This window comes from Phaethon lepturus, unplaced genomic scaffold, assembly GCF_000687285.1.
Source record: "Phaethon lepturus isolate BGI_N335 unplaced genomic scaffold, ASM68728v1 scaffold10033, whole genome shotgun sequence".
Lineage (NCBI taxonomy): Eukaryota > Metazoa > Chordata > Aves > Phaethontiformes > Phaethontidae > Phaethon > Phaethon lepturus.
The window spans coordinates 62,588-87,268 of record NW_010526963.1 but is presented as its reverse complement, the minus strand read 5'-3'; the positions used below and the strand labels follow the sequence as shown (position 1 = coordinate 87,268).

The 24,681-nt window shown below is 42.5% G+C and overlaps 1 protein-coding gene across 1 annotated transcript in view; it reads right to left on the bottom strand.

Annotated features, from left to right (window-relative positions):
* The window catches only part of TTLL5 (tubulin tyrosine ligase-like family, member 5), a gene marked incomplete at its 5' end in the record, with an annotated part of 97,794 nt that overhangs the window by 12,027 nt on the left and 61,086 nt on the right, over positions 1 to 24,681 (bottom strand). The window contains 2 exons of the mRNA XM_010283232.1: positions 5,247 to 5,467; positions 13,374 to 13,551. Of these exons, the coding sequence (XP_010281534.1) occupies positions 5,247 to 5,467; positions 13,374 to 13,551 (399 nt within the window). The remainder of the gene's footprint in view (positions 1 to 5,246; positions 5,468 to 13,373; positions 13,552 to 24,681) is intronic.

The following is a 24,681-nucleotide window of genomic DNA, read 5'->3' as shown; positions in this document are numbered from 1 at the left end:
TTCAACGTCTGTGTTGTTTTTGCTTCCATTTCTCCAATGCAATCTACTGTTGTGTTCCCCAATTCTTCTCTTCAATACCAACAAAAACACTGTCCCATCCGCTTAAATACCTGTCATTGCCCTTTTCTATCTCTTACAGAGCTAATCCCTCCTTGAAACTGATACTGACTTCATTCAGGCACTAAATCAGCCCTAAGCTGCCCAGCCTTGGACTGCAAATTTGGAGGACACTCTTGTTCCACAGGTGACAACAAAATAATTTCTTGACTAAATTTTGAACACCTTTAACAACCTATTCCTGGCATGCTATGAACGCATCTAATGGTCCAGGGGGGATGGAACTGACACTAACAAATTCATATCACAAAAAGCCCAGATTTGACAAGAGGACAGCAACAGATGTGAACACCCAGAGCCAGGGAGGCTTGTTCCTCTTTGTTGCTCTTGGACAGGGTATCTCTGCATGTGTATCTGTGTGTATGATCTGAGGCTAGCCAAGGGCTAAGAGCTACAGGCCTAGTGAGCCCAGCTGTGTCAGGGTGTTAAATAAAGGCATGTCTCTCAGATGCACTGCTTTTGCTGCCAAAAATGTCTAAGGGTCAGGCAGCCTGATTAACCCAGATGCTCAGGAGCTAAAAAACCAAGCGTGCTGCCGTACAGCAGTAGCAATAAAGTGAAAGGGGTTCCAGTTACAGTTACATGCTTGCTCTCCTTCTGCCTGTCCTCTTTTCAGTGGGCACTCAGTTTGTATATGTGATGTACCGGACTCACTTAAGACTCTTCGTGCATGCCTGTGCATAAGCACACGTGGGCAAGACAGGATACAAACCAGAACCACAGTGTTTTACGGGGCTTGCTCTGTGGCCATCATTTTACTTCTGGCACATTTGCCAGGCTTGGCCAGCCTGTCCTAGAACAGCTGGCTACTGCCGTATCCAATTGCAGTCAGGACTCCACCCTGCCGTGGGATGGATTTCCTGAACCCTGGAGAAATGCATCATCTCTACCCTATTTCTGTACTAGTTACAATAGAGCAGAACTTTGGCTATTCTGCTGCTGACACCGTGTAAAGCAAATATACAAAAGAAGAACACGGTAGAAAGATTTTGTGCTGCAGTGTTGGGACTTGAAGGAAGTATTTGTTTCAAAAGGCATTCTGAAAAGAGTTGTTGGGAACGACATTTACAGAGAAGTTCAATACAAGAAGTTATGCCATGTTGATCAACATCCCCAACAGTTTGTGATGTTTACCCGTCTATTGCTAGTAAACTCAGTGATCTTGGGCTCTCTCTCTCTCCCCCTGATAACACCTTGAACTATATGCTCCTTTTGTCTACCTGGCATTTCCTCTCTTTATATACAGTGGTCTAACATTGACAGCTGAATTTCTCTGAGATTTTTTTTTTTTGACTAATAGTTCTGTTCACAGGCTGCTCAAGGCATTGCTCTACTTGATGCTGTCATAGTTAGAGACCAGGTTTCTGAAAAGTTACTATAGGAATGATAGCGCAGAAATTTTTTTTATTGTGACTTAGTCATTCCTTAAAAGTGGAAAGATTTTCCATCTACCACCTGCACCGGTTCACTCTGCGTTCTGACAGTTGAGCTAATATATTTTGCTACTTTGCATGCTGTCATCTGTATCATGAAGATTCGATACACCAAATGCTGCTTCCAGGGACACCTGCTTCATTCCACAGCTTACAAATACTATATCTGTGATCTCTGTCTCAAAATGTTGCTCTCAGCTATCAGCAGGTCTCTTCAGGGTTCACAGACCTGCCAACAGTAGTGGCAACATGAGCAGTGGAAAGGACCCAGTCTGACTCTTAGAAAGAAAGAAGAGCTTGTTGTGTTAGCCGTTCAAAAACTATCTTTAAACTTGTGATACAAGCACATTTAATCAAAACTATGGAGCCCTATGAGACCATTTTATGAGACTACATTAATATGGGCCTCAGATTTCCACCCTGTTAGCTTAAGCAAGGAGTCTGCTTGGGACACAATCCATTTTAAAGTCAACCTACCACCTTTTACAAGTTGAGAGACTGAGAAAACAAGAGAGGCCAGGAACTGAAGAGACAAGTCTGAATTGTCTGGCTGTTCCATTACTTTTTGCCTTTATGTTTTAACCAGGGAAGTGTCCAAGTTACTAGTTAATTTCTGAATTAGTCAGTAATGTTCATCTTCAGCATCTCATTATGTTTTCTACTTCTTATTCTTTTCTTCCTCTCCTGGAAGCCATATGTACTGGCTTGGAGAGAATTGATAACACATGCAAGGAAAAGATAGGTCAGAGACAAAAGTGATTTTAGTTTGTCTTCACAGTCCAGTCTCTGGGGAAATTCTACAAACAACTTTAAAAAGGTGACCTTTATTAAGATGTTAAACAAAAGCCAGGCAGTACAAAAGCAGACAGAGAAATAAGGTCTGGCTTATCAAAATATATGATGAAAAATAAGTGACACGAGACCTTTAACAAGAGAATGGGATTAGTTTCAGTGAGTCTTGTGGAAATAATATATAGCACTCAGATCTTCTCTGAGGAAAGAGGTCAGGAAAACAGCCAACAAGTATTAGGGGGTGAGAGTGGGCAGCAAATCAAAAATGACCTGACAACGAAATGAAGCAGCCAAAAAGCCAGAATTAGATTATATGTGATGGAGAGAGATACTTGCCATGTCATAACCTACGAATACGGTAGTCCCACACTGGAAAAGTACAATTCTGGGTGCCACAATGCAAGCACTCTGACAAACTGAAGAAAATAGACTAAATTCAAGACAATTAAGGACTTGGCAGGTGGAACTACTATCTGAGGTTAACAAAACCTCAACAAGTCTAAGCAACATCAGGAAACTCCAAGAAGTAGAAGAATGTTAAAAGATGGAAAGTATTTGCAAGGGAAAGTGTTTAGGGTGGTTCAGGAAAGAGGAACAAGGTACAACAGGATGAAACAAAGGAAAAAAATCAGATTGCACATCAGGAGAAACTTTCTGATAATAGGGTTGTCTAGATTCTTAAATAGTCTTCTATAGCAAATGGTGGGGTTTCTGCCACTGGAGTTTTTTGAAACCAGACTACACACAGTGCCTGAGAATACTTTGTACAGAATAACCAGGGACTGTAAAGAACAGGCTGGAGCACGCAAGACATCTTTTTCTTCTCTAATGTAGACTCCTTTGACACAGAGGCTTCTCTCCATTCACTCTCCTCTGTTGAGATCCAAAGGATCGCTGGTCTTTTCCTGACAACAATGAATGGATTAAATTAGACTGAGACATAGCAGTTTTTAAATTATCAGCTCTCAGTATGCTGGGAATATAGCTGGACACTGCTGTCTTCCATGTAAGTGAAAAAATGTTACTGCAAGATCCCATGAATGGCAAGAATGGGTTTGGAGCCTCATGCTGGAGACTGAAAGGCAACTTGGAAAGTATTTCCGGAGTGGCTCCTTGCAGCCTTCAGTACTTGGATTACTTTTCTGAAATTCTGAAAGAATCTTTTGCTTTTTTTCCCCCTTCTGTGCATTTTTTGTGCTGAACTTTTTCCGGTTTTCCCACACTCCTGCCTGTCACAAAGCAGAAACCACAAAAATGCAGCAAAGTAAAGTCTGTCCAAGGATCTGCAATTCCATCTCACAAGGATAAACATTTCCTCTGCCAAGAAGTGAGCACAGCACACCGGCATCTTCAAATACACATCCCTGCTGCCCGGCAGAGAAACCCACTGACACAGCCTGTCACCTGTACTAACATGAGCTACCCAACATAAAAGAAATCAGATAGCAAACCTACCAGCATATACCTGCCAGACACAATGCTCACATCTGCATGTGCTGAGTTAACAAAGTCTACTAACATCTTGTTTTCTTTTTAAATAGTTTTGGGGGATTAATTCAGTGTGCTATCTCTTAAGATAGCAAGAGTACAGGCAGGAAATACACAAGCTTCCCCCAAAGCAATTCTGTCCAAGCTCCTTAAATACGCCTTGCAGTTCCAGATTTGATCCACACACACTGACAGTATCCTAGCATCTTCATAAGGTGTGTCTCGTCAGTAATCTTTTAGTAAAGCTTCTCTCTTTAAATGCGAAGGGAACACAGAATCAGGAAACCTCAGAGGAACCTGCTCTGAAAGCTTTACAACTCTTTTGGCTGTACAGTAAGTATGAGGGAGGAAGTTATGAATGCAATTTTTGCCCTTCAGTATTCAGGAACAAAACAAGTCTGAGAATATATGAGAAAAAACCTGATGAAGAATTTAGTCTAAAGCAGTTCTGTCATTTAAGAGGAGATAAACAGACACCTGAGGAAGCTACCATGAAAGGTAAAGGATAATAAGAAAACCCAGAAGTCTTGCTCACATTCTCTCATAATGCACAAAGAGAAGACACACCAAGAAATGGAAAGGAAAGAAGCTTACAACCAGTAAGCAACATTTCACAGTGAATTTTTTTTTGAAGATAACACATGCCAAATCCATCTACCTTAGAATGGCAAGCATTATATAACTAAAAACTTAGTAAAAGTTAAAAGAAGGATTTCTACAGGTAACGAGGAAAGCTATCGTTACATTAGGCACAATATAAACACTTGAAATTAAATAAACACTTGTGCTTGAAGGCAGAAGTCAGCCATTGTGTGTTAAATTGATTCAAGGGCAGATTAGCTTGTTAAGGATATCAGGGTTTTGTTTTTTTTTTTTGGCAGCCTCTTCTGACCCACCAGATTCTAGCTCCCATCAAAGATTAAACATGGAGGGAGTGACTCAGGTGCCTAAACATAGATGTCTAGTACTATACTTGGTACTTTCAAGTTATTTGAGACATCTGCATGGGACTGGCAGATATAGCATAGGATCTACGGAATACTTATGCTCATCTGGAGCAGCAGCTGGAGATCAGGTGGAATAGCCCTGGGCATCTAAAATGTCACTAGCAACCTGTATTTAGGTAACTGAATCCCACCCTGGATCAGATACTTCTCTGATTCAATCTGGCAGTTCCTATATACTTATGTCTGTATGACGTTACAGTCTTACCTACCTTACCATTGTGAAACATGGAACTGCAACATAGTGCACACCTATTTCAGTACACACAGCTCAGGTTATCCTGAGATTTATCTCGGACAGCATAGCTAAAAAGATCTATATCAGAGTCACAGGTAGACAGGTTCTTCTCCAATATCCCTTGGAGGAACCACTGCCAACTCCCTGTTGTGGATGGGAAGAGAAAAAACTTACTTGGAAATCCTCTGGGCTGCAGCCTTTCTGACCACTGTCTGCCTGTGGCTTGCTGGAGGCTTTGGAACCAGCTGAGAAGGCGTACTCTGGGATGGCATCACTTTGTGCAAACTGGCTGCCTTCTGGATACTAGAAGTGGCACTTGATGTCTTGCGGGCATCAGAGCCAGCTGGCATAGATATATGGCTGGTGCTGGGTTGTGAGTAGTTGGCAAAAAGAGCCTGGTAAAAAAACAAACAAATAAACACAAAAACACCATAGTAATTGGTGATTACCTCTCTGAATATTGCTGAGAGAGCTGATGGAGGTGGGTGACATTTTTGTGAGGGATAACATCTGCCTGGTGAAGGCAACCCCTGGGCTCCAGGGACAGTCCCATGCACAAAAAGAAAAGTTAAGCGGTAAAGTCCGTGAAGTAGTTTTTAGAGCTGAATTTTATACCCTTGGAAGCTGGGACTAGCTTCTAGGAAGGCATACAAGCTCATTACTGCCACAGAATGACACCATTCTGGCTTAAAAAACAAGTGGTCCTATCCTCAATCTAATCTTGCAGTGGGCTTCTATCCACAAAGAAGTAAAGCTTTTATTGCTTTGACTGGATCTCTGCATTTATCTTGCTAAATGATTCTTTGTGCAGGAGGTGGGATTGAGACACAATTCTAGGAAGAAAAAGGTTATGAGGAAGATGTTACAATGCCAGTTCTTCAGTCTGACCCCGTAGGTGCCTGAAATAACAGAAAGGCTCTAGAGCACCTTCTCTGAAAAAAAGGGACTTTAGGTCAGCAGCTGACGAAAAGGAAATCCCCAGTAATACCAGGGAACAGAAAATATTTCTATTTCTATAGCCGGTGGGAGAGTAAGTATGTTGGAGATTTGTCACAGGCAACAAAACAATCTGCATGTTACGAGACACTGGAGAACTGAGCAGACTGGCAAAAGCAGGGACTGGGGAATGGTTCCCTACAGGAGCTCTGCAAAATGCTCAGCTCCTTTCAGAAATGAGCAACCTGCTGGGAGTTCTGCCTTGTCTTTCCTCGAAGTCAGTCAGATTCCCAGGGCAAAGAGGCAATACCATAACCATGTAGTTTGTCAGCTAGAGGTCAGTGACAGGAGATGAGGGGAATAGCTGAGCACTCGCCAGTCACCTCAGCATGACCCTGGGAGCAGTGCCCTTCACTGTGTTTGTCCTCAGTTTCTTCTCTGGTGAAAAACACACAAAGCCACAGCAAGTGGGTTCCAGGCTCCAGAGAAAACCACAGTCTGAGGGCTGGCTGAGTCTCAGCACACAGACAGGAAAAGCCCCTCTCCCCCGCAATTCTCTGGCAAATGGTGGGGCAGTGGTGTGTGGGAAGGCGTTTCTGACAGGCAGAGCTCTAGGGAGAAGAGGAAGTCCAGGAGCCAACGCAGGCCTGTTTCCTAACCAGAGCTCACTGACAAGATGCCCTTCAGCTCCCAATCCTTCTTAACCTCTCCCTTCCCTGAAGCTCTACCTTGATCACAGCTTGCAGATTTTGAATAAGTAGCTGGTACAAGTGCTGAAGTCTGGAAAATAGCAGTCACACCCCACCTCCCCCCAGCAAAACAAACTAAAATGGAACTTGGTTTAGTCTCTTGCATTTTAAGACTCTGACACATCATGGGCTTGGGGCAGAACCCTCAAGTCACTGCACCCTCTTCTTATTCAGGGTGACATTTCATTGTGCTCTGTTTGATATTATGCATGTTTCCTGTGAGTTCTTTTTCTTGTTACTAAAACCAATAAGATCCTGGAGTCCACAAAGCATACACTCTTAACCCCTTCCCTGTGTTAACATGCACTGGCAAGGAGGTCCATGACTCTGAAGAAAGAGCAAGCATGGATGCTCTAACCAAGTCTGATCTGCAAAAGCTGGGCTGAGACCTGCCTAAAGAAAGGTCATGGATGTTTTTCTTGGGGATAAGAGACTTCCAAAAACGCCTTTGTCTCCATGCTGTGCTGAGATTCTGGCTGCCTTCCAGGCAAGGATGGGGAGACTGGAAGCTGACACGGACCATGGCTTCTGGATTCAGCTACAAAGCATACTGCCCTGCTGTGAACTCCATGGGGACAGGACAGGAAACCAGGAGAAGCTACTGTGCAAATAAAGAGGGCAGCTGGGGAGAGCAGAGCCTGACCACACAAAGGAAGGGTTGGGAAGAGATTTCAGCACATCCAAAAAGTAGGAGACAGACCTCATCACTCATGATTCTGAAGGCTCAGTGTCTAGGGAGAGCAGAAGCCTAGACAAATCCTGACACAGGCAGTCCTTGAAGCAGGTAGCACCCTACAACTATTGCTGCTGCAAGTAAAAAACTCTGAACTGCACTTCCCAGGCTGGCAGATTTAACTTGATGTTGAGGAGACATATGCTTCCCTGACAAGTTCTTAGGGCTACAAATCTGAAAAATACTTAGAACACTATGAGACTTTTTAGCTAAAAATCACATAAAGCATTAGTGAGTTAATTCTCTTGCATAATTCTCTGAGGAGGTAGGACAGCACTAACCCTGTCTTGTGCATGAAGAATGTTAGCACCTACAGAGAAAGTGATTTTCCCTAGGCCACAGACTGAAGGAATGTGAAAAGCTAGGTTGAGCGCTCAGAGAAGATCCTGACTCCCAATCGCATATTTGCCTCATTAGATCACACCTCTCCTTGCTTCCACATCTACACATGAACACCACACATAAAGTGCTACCTGTACAAATATAGTAGTTTTTAATTAGGAAACTCTCAACATGTACAGCTTGTCAGTAAGAACGATGCACATCTAAGAGTATTAGCCAGTAGCAGCTGAGCTTTGGCTGCTCATGATTAAAAGCAGGGAGGTACTGTAGTACTTTGAAGAAAAGCAGATATATGAATGATCTTCAAAAACAGAAAGAATGTTCCTGGCACTTACCATCCCTGTATCTAACACCCATCCCTAGCACAGTAACGGAACAAATGTTGCAAGCAAAAACATGTTCATTCTGTGACCAGAGGAGGTAATGAAGCTCATTTCCTGTGAATCTGTCTTGGGGCTGACTCTTACAGTACCTAATATAAAGCATGCCCCAAATTATGCCTCCCTTCATGGGTTTGGGGCATTCTTGTATTCATTTTCTGCTGTCTAATTAGGAGTGGCCTCATGCTGCAGCCTTTGCCTTAATGGGAACAGTAGTTGAATCCCCCTTCCAGATACATAGCTCTTTATTTTCATGAAATTTATATAAAACATAGCTTTGAGATTTCTATCCCATAGTTATTCAGTTTAAATTGGATCAGCAAGTCTGAAAACAATGAGAGACTCAGCAGTGTATGAGAACTGACAGACATATGCAATACACGTGTGTGTGCATCAAGATCTGTGCAGCTAGTTCCAAATCACTAGCGCTGGAAGCTGAGATGTTTATAAGCCATAAACAGTGACAGGGATTTAAGTTAAGAAAAGAAAAAAAAAAGCAAAAATACAGAGAATTAAAAGGCTTGGAAGACCTTTGGAGTCATATAAATTGTTTAGTGGAGATTCTTTTGAACATGTATTAGTGCATTCAGTTAAATCAGTTTGGATGAAACAATCAATTGAGCTGAAAATTCACAAAGTGGTGGTAAAGAACAGTCTCAAAATATAGAAGCGCTGTAGTGTTAAACTGCAGTAAGAGGAGCATCTTGGCGTCATCAAGAAATTTAAAGAGCAGCAGCAAATTCATGGTATGCACAGGCTGTCCTGAAGCATGTCTTCCTTGGTAAATTCTTCAGAACAAGACTAAAATATACTAAAATAAGTTGACTTGGTGCCTTCTCTTTTGTCTCTCTTTTGGTACTGGCAGCTCTCTGGGGCAAGGATTGGGCCACATCATTGTACTGGAAAGATACTTAATACATCTGGGTCCTACGATAATTCTAATAATAGTGACAGGATCAGAAACATGGCGACAAAATTTCAGCTGGTATAAATCAGCAGAGACTACTGCTTTCAGAACAGTTGTTCTGCTTTACTTAGACTGAGACTTTGACTCATCAGTATCACAAGACTCAAACAGGAAAAATGGCAGTTAGCACATTTAGTGGGAAAACAATCTGAAGAGGAAAGCTGCAAAACAAGAATGAACAAGAGACTGAAGGGGAAGAGAGACTGCAAATCCAACAGCAGTCCAACATATAATAGTTTAGAAAACAGTTTAATGATGTTTAAGGCTGCATTCAAAGAGGCCCTGTGTCCTGAGGCAGGAATAATGTAGTTCTAGGAATACTGTTCTGAATACTCAATGTTCTCAGTCAGATCTAAATAAACTGTAGGGATTTCAGAAGACTCACATACATTACAAGAAAAAATTTTGCTGAACTTCATAAAATGAGGAATATTTCAGAGAAACACCATTTTTAAATGACTGAGAGGAGAATTATTTAAGATTAACGTAGCCCAATGTTTTATAGCATAAAATCTACTTAAACTTCTGATTGCAAGTGTGATCATAACTGACCACACAACTCATTAACATGATTTATGCCTTGTTTAACATGAGCTTTTTTGATATAAGCAGGGCTGATGGGGATCATTCCACTGTATGACTGTACTTTTCTTGTTTTAATTTAGCTTTTTTCTCATGTGAAATGTTTGGCATAAAATTCTAAACCCAGTAGATGCTAGTCTAAGCAGACAGAACATAGCCACACAGAGAAGGAGGAACCTCCCTAACAGCTAATGGCATCTTTCCAGTACAGGAAGCAATTAGAGAATAAACAATGATGGTATATTAACTCCCTTGCCAACTGCAGCAGTGATACTAACATCTAGGTCATAATGTGTCACATGAAGTCTCCTTTAAACATTAAAAATACTGCTATAAGCCTGTTTTTCTTGCCTTTTAGTTTGATTTTGTAATCCTTGTTCCTTGATTTTGTTGATATTAGATTTAAGCTTCTTGTCTCCACTTTCAAACTCTGCCCCTTTCTGTTTTTTTCTCTTTTCTCAGGCTCTGTATCATCTCTGTTCCTGGGCCCTATCACTGCATCCATTTGTTTGTTAGGTTCTCATACAGTTAGTTTGGTGTTTTTCTTTTTGTCCAGGGAATGAAGTACCTATTCTGGCATCAAAGATCTATTTCCACCATACTACAACTGTGTGAACTAACTTACACGTACAATGAGTGAAAATTGTTGGTTATTATTATTCTTCCTCCACCTACACAGTATTTGCTATTCTGTGAATTGTTAGATGCCTGGAGGGGAAATCATCACTCTTAAGTGTCTGGAAAGTGCTCAAACAAAAGTGGGTGCTGCCACAAATAAGTACACAATAAGCCTTCATGATAAGATACATCCATTGCATGGCAGATGGGGATACTATTACACAAATACCTGACTACGAACTTCCATGCTTTCCAACACATCCATCACATCTCCAACATATCGAACTGGTTAATGTACAGGCAGAAGCATTTACCTGTGTTATTAATCATGGTGCTTCTGTTACTTGTTCACATGCTGTCTCTCTCTCTCTCTCTCTCTCTGACTGGCCCATTTGTTACAGAGGGAAGGAAAGACTGGCATCTAGTCATGTTGTATGGTCATGCCATACTCAGGGTGCATTTTGAGATATATTAATAAAAATGCACTACTTCAGCTACCAACAAATGGCTAGCCTGCCTTCCAACTATAAAAAGAACTCGAACAATCAGGTGAAACTGGCTTGGAGATATCCTGCATGCATTCCCCAAAGTAGAGAGATGACGACACTCAAAATTTAAAGTGATAGGCCTTTTGCTTTGGGGGATATATTTATTCTGTTAAGAGAAGGCTGAGGAACTTGAATGTAGCAGGCAAGACAACAAAGGATGGAGTAGATCTCAATATGTGGGAAGGAACAGAAAGGAAAGAGCAGGCAATGGGAGATAGGTAGCTTAGGTGACACTGACTAGGAAATGTAGTAAAGCCATACGTGCTAGGATAAGCTGCATGAACTGTGGGGAAAAAGAGAAGCCAAATGATGGCCAGCAGGAAAAGGTGGGATGGAAATCAAAGCAGTGTGAGTGGAAAGAAGATGTAGGGCAGGGAGTGTGTAAGCAGCAGAAAAGAGAAGGCAGTTCTTGGAAGGCCAGATCAAAGGACTGAAGTCTGAGAAACTAACTAGCTAGAAACTAGAAACTAACTAGGAGGAAGAGGTCAGTGACAGGAAACTAGAAGGAGCAGAGGATAGACAGATGAAGATGAGGGTAGTGCAGAGACTGGGAGGGGCATCAGAGGATCGGTGCAACTATGACTGGAAGGGGAGGTCTGGCTGGCTCCGTACAATGTCTAGTGGGAGAGGAAGTGTCCAAGAGAATCATTTTATTAAGATGTGGTTTTCACTACAGAAAGCCTGAAAGCCCCCATGTCCAGCACATACCTTTCTTCATTAATGGCAACTTCAGTGCAGCCTGAGCCCTGCGGCATGGCAACGGCCTCAATACTGCAACTCCAAACTGCTTGGCTCAGAAGAAGGAGGGAGGGAGAGAAAGGAGGGGGATTTTGTGGGGGTGAGAGGAGGTTTAACAAAGAATCACTTTAACAGAAACTCCTGAGTAATGGCTGTGCCCCAGGCCAAGAATAACATCAGCTCAATGTCAGCAATTAGAAGAGGGCTCAGCCAGGCCCCATGGCCAGCTCCAGCCTCCTCACAGGCACAAGCCAGCTTACAACCCTTTCCTGAGCTGCCACAGCTGCCCACCCAGCGCCCCCTGGACAGAGATGAAAGGAAGACCTCCTGCTCAGAAGGGGAGCATGAAGACTGTAGGTGAGGGAATTTGGGGATGGAAACTGCATGGCTAAGTGAGGGCCTTGAAAGGAGTGCAAGGAGCAAAGGCAGAAGGGCCTCTCCTTCAAGATGCTCCCAGAAAAGGATGAGGGCAATTTACCTACAACCTATCCTCAAGAACGCTGACTAGTGACTCATCTGCTTCACAAGAGGGTGAGTGGGTGTTCAGACCTCCACATGTTAGTGCTGTTCATGGTTTTGTTGGAGTCCAGTCCTGCCAGACTGCCCAGAAAATAGCTCCTTTCTAATGGAGACCAATCTCTTCTGCGTGAAGGTTTGTTCACCCAAAGACTTCCTTCCCTTTAGCAAGGAAGCCTTTGGGACGTCACTCAGAAGAAAGAACACAACTCTCTCTCCATAATAACAAAGAAAGGTAATGAGTGCATCAATGAACTCATTGTAACCTTGCAAGATTCCCCAGGCAGGGCGGAAATGCTGTTCCAGACAGTGGTCCACCCTTGGCATCTAGATGTTATCCAGAACATCAATAATACTAACCCTCTTTCATATTTCCTCTAACTCTTGGACACTTAACCCATCTCTTCTCTTTGCAATTGTAACAAAGGAGTAATGTACCTGTCAGTTCCATGCAAAGCAGTGAAAGGAGATCTTAAATGTAGTAATGACAAAATGTGTAGGAGTCCTGGATAAGATTTGCAGGGTTGCAGAGAAAACTTGCATCTGGCATCAGGGTCGTTGGCCATGCCTCCTACATACTAAAGGCTCTTAGAAGAAATTTAATACATTTCTTCAAAAGAATGAAGATTCTCCTAAATAATTTTTGAGTCCCCTTGTTATACTGCTCTTTTGATAACTACATCATATGAGAAGACACACATGAGAAGAATTTAGTCAAGATGAAAGCCTTGATGGGGTCCTGTTTGCCACAGAGAACACAGCTGCCCTATGTTTAGGAACACTGAAATACAACAGTGATCCAACTTGAAGTACTACCCAAGAAGAACTCAAGTCAAAGCAGGAACATATCATCAGTGACAAGATTAAGGGACAAAGAACTGTGAAGATTGTAGACAGTTCTAAAGTTGTCTGAGGCACTATAAGGGGATACCCTGAACTGGTGCAGAAAAGCAAGGAGCAGCATGCCAGTAGCCAAATGGAGGAGGATGCCAGTGCAGTGGAAGAAGCCATTTGGAACTACAGCATCAAAGTGCTATCAAAGTCACTGCAGGAATATTAGTTTTGTTGCACGCACTTGAAGAGCTACCTCTTTCACAAAAGCTGCGCTATATGTACTGGCTCTGGATTGGTTCTGCACATCTAAGACTCAGTCAGCACTGCTACATCCCAGGCAGGATTTTTTCTTTATTACCTGGTGCCGGGCTTGGCTTTGCTCCAACAGCTGTCGTGACTGAAGTTTTTGCTGCTGAAGTTGCTGCACAGCAAAATGGAGCAGATAGTTGGGATGTGCCAGCGGACTTCGTGTCACCTTGTTGTAGATACTGTTCTCCATGTCTCCTTCCCAGGCAAAACGATGATTCTCAGGAGCCCTGAGAAAAGAAAAGTCATCATGCTTTCACCACTCTGCATATAAAGACTCTCGCTTTCAAGGCACTGCTGCTTCCTAAAACCCCTTAGCCAGCCATGAATCGGTGTTAAGTGGCTCCAGCAAGCACAACACCTGCTTAGAGGTGCCATGTGCCAACTGTCATCTTGCTAAGGAGTTTCTTGAATTCCAAACTGGGACCATATTACTAGCCATAACACCATGCTTGAAGAGAACAAAGGAAAAGAGAAGAAAAATTCTAAACTGGAGCATGTCTGTGGCTGAAGAGAGGCAGAGTTGCAGCAGGAAAAGAGTTAAGGATTCCCATCACTAATAAGATAATTGTTTATTTGGATTTGTAGAGATTGTGTTAATACACTAACACAAGGTTTACACCAAGCACACACATGCTGCAGTGAGAGTGGGATAGAAGACAGACATATTGTACAATAGCCACAGAGAGGATCAAGAACCGGTAGGGTGGGGTTGCAACTACAGCACATATTGACTCCATACAGTTACAATCCAAAAGACCTGAGGGGACTGAAGATAGGCTCATTTCTTTCATCAAAGTCATGCAATCCTTTACCAGAGGAGAAAAGGCCTACTGCAAAGAGGCAGGAGCTCTTACAACCCAGGCTTATACAGTGGGAGTTCAGCTGTGGCCTGCAACATGATAAGTACCAACAGGAGCTCACTGGCTTGCTTTGAAGTTTGTAAGCTTCAGCGAAAAGGCAGCACCAACACACTTCCACACAAGGCTGAAGGGCTTTGCAGAGAGCAGGTGGCAGACTGACAGGACCACAAATGTCCTAAAGAGGCTACAATGGCCCAGCAACTCACACATCCTGTGCTCATAAGACAGGATGCCATATGACCCACTGAATCCTGACACTCTGGCTAATAAAACCTTCAAGCCTCAATGCCTGAGCTTCCCAAGTTTCTGCTGACCTCTGTCATGTTTCTCTCAGCCACTCTTTCGAAATACTTACTTTGGATTTCCAGGGCAGACTTCCCTTGTATTTCCTATGCATGTCATAAGTAACTGGGATGTAAAAGATACTTGGTGTCTTTTACATTTTATGCCATGATTCGGAGTGTAGGTCACTGTTTTGGCAAGGGAGTTAACTGCAATCTCCTTGCTTCAGGATCCTATCAAAACTTACAACCTAGGTTCTCTGAACATGTCACAGCTTCCCTTGAATGTGTTGCACCTTCCCCCACAAGCTTCATCATCACAGCAAACCCTTACAATATTCAGAAGGATGTTTCACAGAATCACAGAATCATTAGGGTTGGAAAAGACCTTTAAGATGAAGTCCAACCACCAGCCCAACACCACCATGCCCACTAAACCATATCCTGAAGTGCCACGTCTACATGCTTTTTGAATACTTCCAATGATGGTGACTCCACCACCTCCCTGAGCAGCCTGTTCCAATGCGTGACCACTCAGTAAAGAAATTTTTCCTGATATCTAGTCTAAACCTCCCCTGGCGCAACTTGAGGCCACTTCCTCTCGTGCTATCACTAGTTACTTGGGAGAAGAGACCAAAATCCACCTTGCCACAACCCCCTTTCAGGTAGTTGTAGAGAGTGATAAGGTCTCCCCTCAGCCTCCTCTTCTCCAGACTAAACCACCCCAGTTCCCTCAGCTGCTCCTCATAAGACTTGTGCTCCAGACCCCTCACCAGCTTCATTGCCCTTCTTTGGACACACTCGAGCACCTCAATGTCCTTCTTGTAGTGAGGAGCCCAAAACTGAACACAGAATTTGAGGTGTGGCCTCACCAGTGCCGAGTACAGGGGTACAATCACTTCCCTACTCCTGCTGGCCACACTATTTCTGATACAGAAGACTAGAAGCAACTGCCAGCCCTATGTACTCTCCCTCAAAAACAACATAATGCATCCCTTTCAAAGCAAATTGAGGACAAGGACTCTAAACACTAAAGGGTCACTCTCCATACTCAGCTCCTCAGCAACAGAGTACGACAACCTAGTGGAAAAGGAGTTCAGCTGCTAGCATCTCGACCTTGCATCCTCTGGGCCTCCTCCTGGTTGGAACACCACTACCACTTTTGCTCTTATGGGCCATTGGCTGGAGGTAGCCTCCTCTAGACTTCTCTGTTCAAGGAATCCCACCTATGCTTCTATTGTACCCCAGTGCAACACTGGATAAATGACTCATTTCCTGCCCCCTTTTGCTACAAGATTCTCAGTCTTTCAGTTCTTTTCCTTTCACCAGTGCTTGGAAAAATCACAACTGTAATGTTGCTGACAGTACTCAGGCCTTGAAGCCCAGGTTGCATAGGTCCAAATCTGGCTTTGTGCTTAGCCTTGGAGAGCTGCTTCCCTCTCCTGAACCTGCCTTCCCCCTTCTGCCCCAGTAATGGGGTCACGATCCTCTACTACTGTGGTTTTATCTGCAGTTGCTCAGCTCTGGATCCATGGATGTGTGTGTGCTGCTGGCCTCCCAGCACTGTCCCCTCCTGAGCACAGGACGCCACAAAAAGCACAACTTAAAAGGAGGACATGACAAGGCATAGGGAATCTTTGAAACGATCCCCAGCTGTCTCCCCTCCAATCCCACCAGCTCACCACATGGGTTATCAGCAGGTTGCTGTCACCTGGACTCAACTCCCATCCCACAGGTAGTATCTGCTTAATCTACTGCTTAGATATAGATTCCACCATCCATTCTGATGTTAAATCTCATTGGACTTTTCCCTTGTGTGAAGCAGCTGGAGTCTCTGTTACCCTCCAAAAAAACTCAGGTCATGCTGACAGCTGAAAAGCAGAAAGGACTGTGCTGGGACTGGGATGCACCCCTTGGGAGACAGCTGGGGGTTACTGCAGACCAGCCCTTGAAACAAACATCAACTGCACCAGATACAAAGCTGAAGAGCATTCAGGAGCTCCATCAAAGTTATGCTAGGGCTCAGTAAACAGCCTGATTAATTCCTCATCAGTAATACTAAAAGATTATGATCTTCAATGCCTCTGTTTTGAACTAAACAACAATTGTATTTGTTCTTTTGCCTAGAATAACTTTTTCACACCAGCAATTTCTCAGTTGAGAAAATGTGGTAAGTTCATTCAAAATGCTCCTAAATAAAATAAGCCAACGTAGGATAAAGAGGTTACCTCTCATGGATTTCATAACTAGTTAAAACACATGAAACCATAGCTAGAATAAATGGACAGTTTCCCCAATGGAAGGAGATTACCGCTGGGGTCCCACAAAAATCTGTGCTACAGTCTCTGCTGTTCAGAACACTTGTAAGTAAGTGATCTGGGGGGAAAAAAAAAGGTGAAAAAAAGTTTGCTGCTGAAAAACTGAAAGTCACTGAGAAATGTGAAAAAAACATTGCGTTACTGAATGATCAGACATTAAATATGTAGATGACATTCAATTCAATAACTATGAAGTCATGTACCCAGGGAAACATAATCCTAGTTTTATGCAGTGATGGACTTTGAACTAGGTATTTCTGTTCAGGAAGGAGACCTTATAACTATAGCTATAATAGATTTTGAATGAAATCACTAAAACACTCGCAAAAAGCAAACTCAGTGTTAGGAATTACTAGGAAATGCAAAGGGAACAAAACCAAGAACACTACTATGCTACCATATAAACCAAAATTGCATCCATCTCTTGCATACTGAGGATAGTTCTAACCCCTGTTCCCCCTCCCTTCTCAAAAAGCATACAGTAGAACTGGAAAAAGTACAAAGAAATGCTGTAGAGATGATCAAAGGTATGGAATAGCTTATATATTGAGGAATGACTAAATAAATACGGAGTTTTCAGCTTGGAAAAAGGACAACTGAAAAATATGAAAAATACCTATAAAATCATGGGCTTCAGGGAGAAGAATAGGGAACAATTACCTCTTATGATACAAGACAAAGGAAAAACCAAATGAAGTCATCAGGTGGGCAGGTTAAAAAAAAAACAAAAGGAGGTAGTTTTTCTCATAACACATAATTAAACTGTGGATGCCTTCTTACTACAGGAAGCTAAGGATGCCAAAAATTCACAGGAGTTCAAAAATGATTACACAAACTCACAGAAGCAAGAGCCACTAACACTATATATAAAGATACCATCTCCTGGCCAGAAAATCACTGCTTACCAAGTCCCAGAGAGTACTGGGGAAGTATCACCATTCCATAACACTCCTAATGCTCTTCCCACAGAATCTTCCATGGGCTACTGTCTAAGCAGGGCATTGAAACAGATAGTCCATCCGGTCTGCGAAAATGCAACCAGTATTGTTTATGCATCGGGGGTCTGAAATTAAACCTGCCTCAGTCAGAAGTTAGAGAATTCAGTCAAGCACTCTAAGGTGTTCATTCAAGTTATATGATTAACTCTAGAAACTAATGCCTGTTCCAGCTTCTCATATCTATCTCCAGCTCAGAACCTGCAATGCATAAAATTTATCCTTTGATCCAAAAGAATGTTTGGGAAGCTAAAGATTGAGTGATTTGTTCTAAAACATAAAAGTCAAGATGAAATGGAGGAGATAAAACTGATGCAAATGAAAATTCCACTAAAGTTGGACCTGCTGATAGCCAAACTGGCTATATGCCACAGAGATAATGTACAGTGACTGCAGTCTGTATTACTGTGAGGGCTACTAACCAAATGGCAAAACTTTAGTATAATTTTCTTGATCATAATTTCTTTTCTTTAGAGATATCTGGCAAAGGATTAAGCATTATGGAAATACAAATACTAAAGACTGATGGTCAAATTTTAAAAAATGCACTGTGATTGCTGCCTTGCTCTAACCTTTGTCCACTTCAGTGAACTCTCAAATGCTTTCATTTGGTTTCTAAACACTTTTTCTATTGTTTTATTGCCCAAATAAGCTTCATTTAAACTACTCAGGAAAACACTGTTGAAGCTATGTTATTAAATCTTTACGAAGAACTAAATTACAAACAAAAACACACACACAAAAAAACTTTGGCTAACATTTTCTTGCAGCGTAAACAGTCTTGTACACAACTCCCTGCAGTTCCAATACCTTCTCTCTACCCGATGCAGCACAACAGCACTTACTTTTTTCTAGTTACTATATTGAAAACATTGTTCCTTGCCTGAATAGATTTTACTCTCATGGCCTGCAGAATCCTTCTGGATTGAATATGTTTCTGTTAGCTTCCATGGTTTTTACTTCTTTATACATGGAAATCAATATAAATTCATTATACCAAACTTCAATCTTTTATAATATAAGCATTAAATATTTGTCAACAGAAAGCCTGCATATTTGCAGGCCTTAGGATTGCTTTCATAGAGAGACATTTCATTTACAGTTTTGGCAGGTCCCTATATACCGTGTTATCAAGTTGATGATATTACATCTAAGGCAAAGCTTGCCCTAGTACAGGAGAACAAGGCTTAGGATCTGAGACTCAATATGCTGCTGCCAAAGACATGCTCCAACTCTCAGGCTATTTGCTCTGCTCAAAGGAATGCATCATGGTGCAGCTCCTATTCTCAGCCTCTGCCTCACAGATGATTTATAGAACTATGACAGCACCTATGCATCCTTCCTGAAGTTAGCTCTTCTGCTAAAGGAATTCTACAACAGGCTTAGCACAGTAACGAAGGCTGGAAAAGAGCTGTAGAGGACCTCACACCTTAATAGATACTATAGAGGTCACATGGCAGAGAGACTCTATAAAAGCCTCAAACTGAAGGGAAAGCTTTTTCACAACTCACACTGTTTTAGGCAAAGCCAAAAATAACCAGAAAATCCCTGACACCCCCAATGGAAATGAGGATCGTAGAGTCAGTGCTCACAGACCTGCTTGTTTTCAATTCAGGATTATTGCTTGAACACTAACAATTGGCTGAATATTCATTTGCTCACATGTACAGATGACAGATACAGGCATAGCTCCACATACATGCAAATGGGAAATAGAAATTCCTGCCTGTGCCACCAGAAGAGATTGGGTTTCATTCTGTCAGCCAGGCTGGTTGTGAGCAATCTTCTCACAGCTTGCTCAGGATTATTTATGAGTTGCTTAGTTTAGAGACCTGGCCAGGATTCAGGCCTTTGCTATGTACAGGAAATCTCAGCCTTGGCATTATGGCCCATCCTTTGTAAGCAAGATTCTGTTCTTCCAGCAGCTCTGAGGGCTACTCAGTATTTTTGGCAAGAAACCCACTGTGTTCCTTCCTTTCATCTGTAGTTTTCATAAACCCTGGGCCAGAATTCCCTCTTCCTCTTCAGTGACAGCATAAGACCTCTCTGCTTCAGCTTTTTGCATCACAAAAGATACAGGTTTGCTTCCAAGACCAGTTTCAACAGATCTCTCTGCTATTATGATCGCAACCCAGCCTAGAAGTGCTAGAACATCATGCACTCATCTCCAGATTTTCTGGTTCCAAATTCCCTCTCTGCTCTAGTTTCCAGTTCATTAGCTCCTTTCAGATGTAAGCAACCCTTATGCAATCAACTGTAGATCAAGTATCTAATGCTAGTGTACTAAAATACTAAATACTAATAAAATATTAATACATTTGTTCATTGACTACAGAAAAAAGTCTCAGTGAAATCCAGCTTCTGTACAGAAGGGATGTGGTTATCAGCTCTTACAAGAAAGGGGAGAACTGGCTTCTGTTCCCACTTCAAACAGATTTGAAAGGAATACCAAGGACTGAAGCTGTAGGCAAAACAATACCACAGAACACCACTCCACTGAGAATCTCATAGTTACAAAGAACTATCTGACATACAGCAAGTCCCTACTAAAAGAATGACATGGGTAACCACTAATGATAGCCCACACTTCTCCTAGCATCCACTAATCCCAAGTAACTAATTCAAACATCTGACAAAGCACAACCACTGCTGGAAGGGTAACATCAGACAATAAAAGACAACAGCAGAGGACAAAGCAAAGAAAAATCTTTACCAAAGTGAAACTACAAGGAAATAATGAGGCAAGGGGAAAGGAGGGCAATGCAGGAATAAAAGGGATTCAGAATATAATTTAATGCATGATTTGGATATAAATTGGGTTTAAAGCTTCCAGTGTTCCCAAAAAACATTTAAGGATTTTTAAGTATCATAAATATTACACGTAGGGCTTTCATTTATGTTTCAACTGAAATCTTCTTCCAATGGCACGGCTGGGCACTTGTTTGATACCAGCTCCTGTGTGGCAGGCAACAAATACCAATTCATGAAGCATACTGGTGTTCCCCATGTATCACTTACTAAGCAGGCACTTTTGAAAAGTTTCAAACATCCCATTGAAAGGCAATGCAAACTAGGCTCAAATTACTTGTGAAAGTGAAGCTTCAGCATTCTTGAAGAATATTCCTCTATGTTTAGCCCTGCTTAGTTTGTGAGAACTGATAGGATCACAGCAGGAGTCAGTATAGCTGGAGGTCTAGCAAACTGAGAAAAGCATTATCCTCCTTTTAAATGAGGAAATAAGCTGACAATGAAAGTATTTTGCATCCTTTCCTGTAAAGGCTGCAGCTAAGGATGAACAAGGGCCTTTACTGGCAATAAGGGAACCCAGTGCATTTATAATCCAGTGCTCCCACCTTGCCATGGAATGCAAGACAACCTTGGGCAGCAGTTTCTTTCCCACAGGGCATTCAGGTGGTATGACAAGTCCAGGAAGCTTTCGGTACAATGCCTTGGTGGGCACCAGCTGCTAGAAAGTAGTTGGCATAGTAACTAATGATTCTGTCTAGTGTGGCAGCTCCCAGCATCCTGCTGACTTATGTTCAGGCAGTCAGAAAAACACAGAACATTTTCTTTGGCACACTACATACTTCTTCCATCCCTAACAATAGGCCCTAGATTGGGGCTGGCTATGGAGCAATGATAAACATAGTGGGACAAAGCCCAGGACGCTGGGGGCCTGGCTGGGATGCAGTACTGTCGGGCCTCTCACAGCGCCGCTTGCCTCGAGGCCTTTCTGTGTCTTTTCTCCCTCTTGCCCTCCCCTGAGCTTCAAAAGCAATAAATTAAAAATTGAAAAACAGAGCAACAAGTCTTTGAGAATGGTTTGCTCCTGGCCTCTGCTGTTATCAGGGGTGTCTACGAAAGAGTGACTTTGGTCCAGTTTAGTCAGCAAGAGTCTGCATTTTAGCATGTTCTGTAGCTCTGATTGCTGGAACATGCAAGCACCTAAAACATGCAGCAGCGGCATGAAAGAAAGATAGCTTCCCAAAAAAACAGGGGCAAACAAAGCATTTTTGATATTCCTTGAAAGAGCTCTGTCTGGGACTTGAGAGATCTTCCGAGGCACAGGGAGCTGTCCAGAACTCGCCATGGTGAGGTAGTGGGAGACAGGGAAGGGGCAGGAGGCAGCTGGCCTGTATAAAACAAGGATGCCATCACCTGGCCTGCAATCTGCTTTTGAGCTCTGCAAGAGAAGCCAAGGAAAAGCTTTTAAAGTTAATGGGCAGCCTGTCAAGGCTGCATTGGCACAATAAACCCGTGGAACTGCATTTTGGGTTCAAATCCAGTTCAAAGTGACAAAAACAATCTCCCGTGGTGAAGGTGTTGCAGAGATGTAGGAGAGTTTCTGTCCCAGACCATCAATCAAACTTTCCCTTCTTAGTGATGAGGCACAGATGCAGGCATCTTTTAATAGTTTCAGCCTTAGTTCTTCAGCTTCCCACTTTTCCAGCAGCTCAGGCTACTTTTACCTACACAAGAGGCTTTTACCACAAGTAACTTTGTGCCATAAGACAACAGAAGGTGTACAAGGTCCATGTGAAAAGCCTTGGAACTGAGCTGGTTTAGGCAAAGAACATGAAAAGTTCTGTGGATTTAACTACAATTTCCAGATCCATTCACAGGTTAACTGTAATAGCTACCAGAGGCAGAATTCAAGCATCCCAGGACATTTTAATGTGCATAATTACTAGCAAATGTCAGGAGTCTCCCTCTGCTATTCTCACAATTCCCCCTTTCAACGGAGAGAGTTGATGTTGTTACAAGAATTTTATTCAAAAACAAAGATGTGAGCAAAAGCATCCAACTCATCTCCTTGTGGTACAGATTAGCACGTTTCAGTGGCTGAAGGATTCTATGTGTTACGCTCTCAGCTGCACAACTCCACAGGCAGGTACACGTTCAGTGTCAAGAATTCTCCCCGAGATTTCCAATTAAACTTATATTTTCCCTGTTTCATTGCATGACCTTCCTCTTATTTCAGGTCTAAACCTTCACTACTAGAGCTATGCCTTCTTCGAGCTTAGCCAGCCTTGGCACACTTAACTCCCTTCATCTTTTTCCTTAACTCAGTCCCTTCTGGCCTTTGATTGTATATTACTTTTCTCTGAACTTTTTCCACTTTATCAGTATTTGGGACTAGGCAAGTGGTCAAAACTGAGCACATTATTCCAGATGTGCATGCATGATAGCTATAGAGAGAAAGCCCACTGCCTTCTTGCTCCTTCACTTTATTCTGCAAGAACTATCAAAGTTCATAGGCTTCCTTCTTTCCTGGCATATGCTGCTGTATAATATAGTTCCTGCTCGCTAGCTTCTGAAAATTATTCCTGCTATTTCCCTGCCATTGAAAAATCTGGGTTTTGGAGCAAAAAGATTTTCTTATAACAAAAGCAATGTAATGCCTACTCAGTTCTGCTGCAGATCAGGAATTAAGTGCATTTTAGGTCCTGGGTCTGCATATACAGGCAAGGACATGAGTGTAGTAGGTTAGAAATTCAAGTGCATCAAAACAGCCTTGTGACAGTCTAGCAGAGGAAGGGCAGGGTGAGATTATGGAGCACTGGAAAACCTCTGCAGGCAAGGCCTAATCTACCTCAGCTATTCCCGGATTTAGCTGGCATTATCAACCTCTTACTTTCAAGAGCACTAAACTTGCCAGTCTTACCAAACAAAATGAAATATTTACCCTTCAGTGGAGACAATTTTTGTTGGGCCTCTAGTAGCATCCTTGGCTCCATGCCAGTTGCAAAATACTGTCAGTCTCTCTGATCTGGAGAATACTTGGTAGGTAAACACTACTACTTTCTTCTCTTTACACATAGCAGCTTTGAAATTCACTAGTAGAAAGGCTAAATCAAGAAGAAAACTAACAGTCAGCTGGCTGCAAAGTTCAATGCCTTCCTCCTATTGTTGCTCATCAGGTCACTGGAGAAGCAATGAAGGCAACTGAGCATATCTCCTCCATGTGATCTAGATTAATAAAATCACATAGCCTTTCTACCCTCAATTAATGCTAACACAGGAGTGAGCTTTAGTGAGTGGAAGGTGGTTCTCACTTCGTGTTTCCTGCACATACTTCCACACCTGCACACAGAGTCACAACCTACAAAAATATTTTAACAGCAAGACATACATAACACAGAAACCTGCTATCATTCTGGTCTCATAAGGAAGTCTTGGGGAAGATTACCTGCTTAAATCTGACATGCAGTTGCCTGAACTGTGTCATGTCATGTGTGTGTCCGCCCCCAAGTTTCAAGTATTAAGTTCAGACAGAGCAGGTGGGCTCAGAGAAGTTACCTCACTGCACTGTCTAGCTATGCTTTGATTAAGGTAAGTCATTCAGATTTAGACGTGTTAAGTACCACCTTAAATTTGATCACTTCTCCTAGTCCAGGCAGAGTTTTTGGGGTGAATACACACCACAGAATTCAAAGTAACAGAAACTTAAATACAATACTGCACCACTTGGAGGTGGGTAAGGTATTCCTCATTGCAGAGGTTCCACTGTAAAATCCTAGCATGGATCAACACAAAACATGACTTGTACTGACATTCTATTTTTCCTCTATCACTGCAAGGCAAGTCTATTGAAAACCAAACTGGAAGAGACTGATGGGCTCTATTCCTAGCCATATATATTTTTAGTGCTTTATCCAAGCAGATTTGCATTTTTTTGGGTGGATAGCAGCAGTAGCACGTGACGACAAAAACAGTAAATGGGCATCACTATCTGTCTAAAATATGCTTATGACTGGGTCCGTAATTAAAGTCACTAATCTCTCCTGGAAAGCCATATTCCCTACCTCTCTCCAGAGAGGCAAGGGTTAAGTCAGGACCAGTAAGTTAGCCCTGCACCCTGTAATGCCTCCTTTGAAAAGCCGCTCACACAGTTTACAGGGA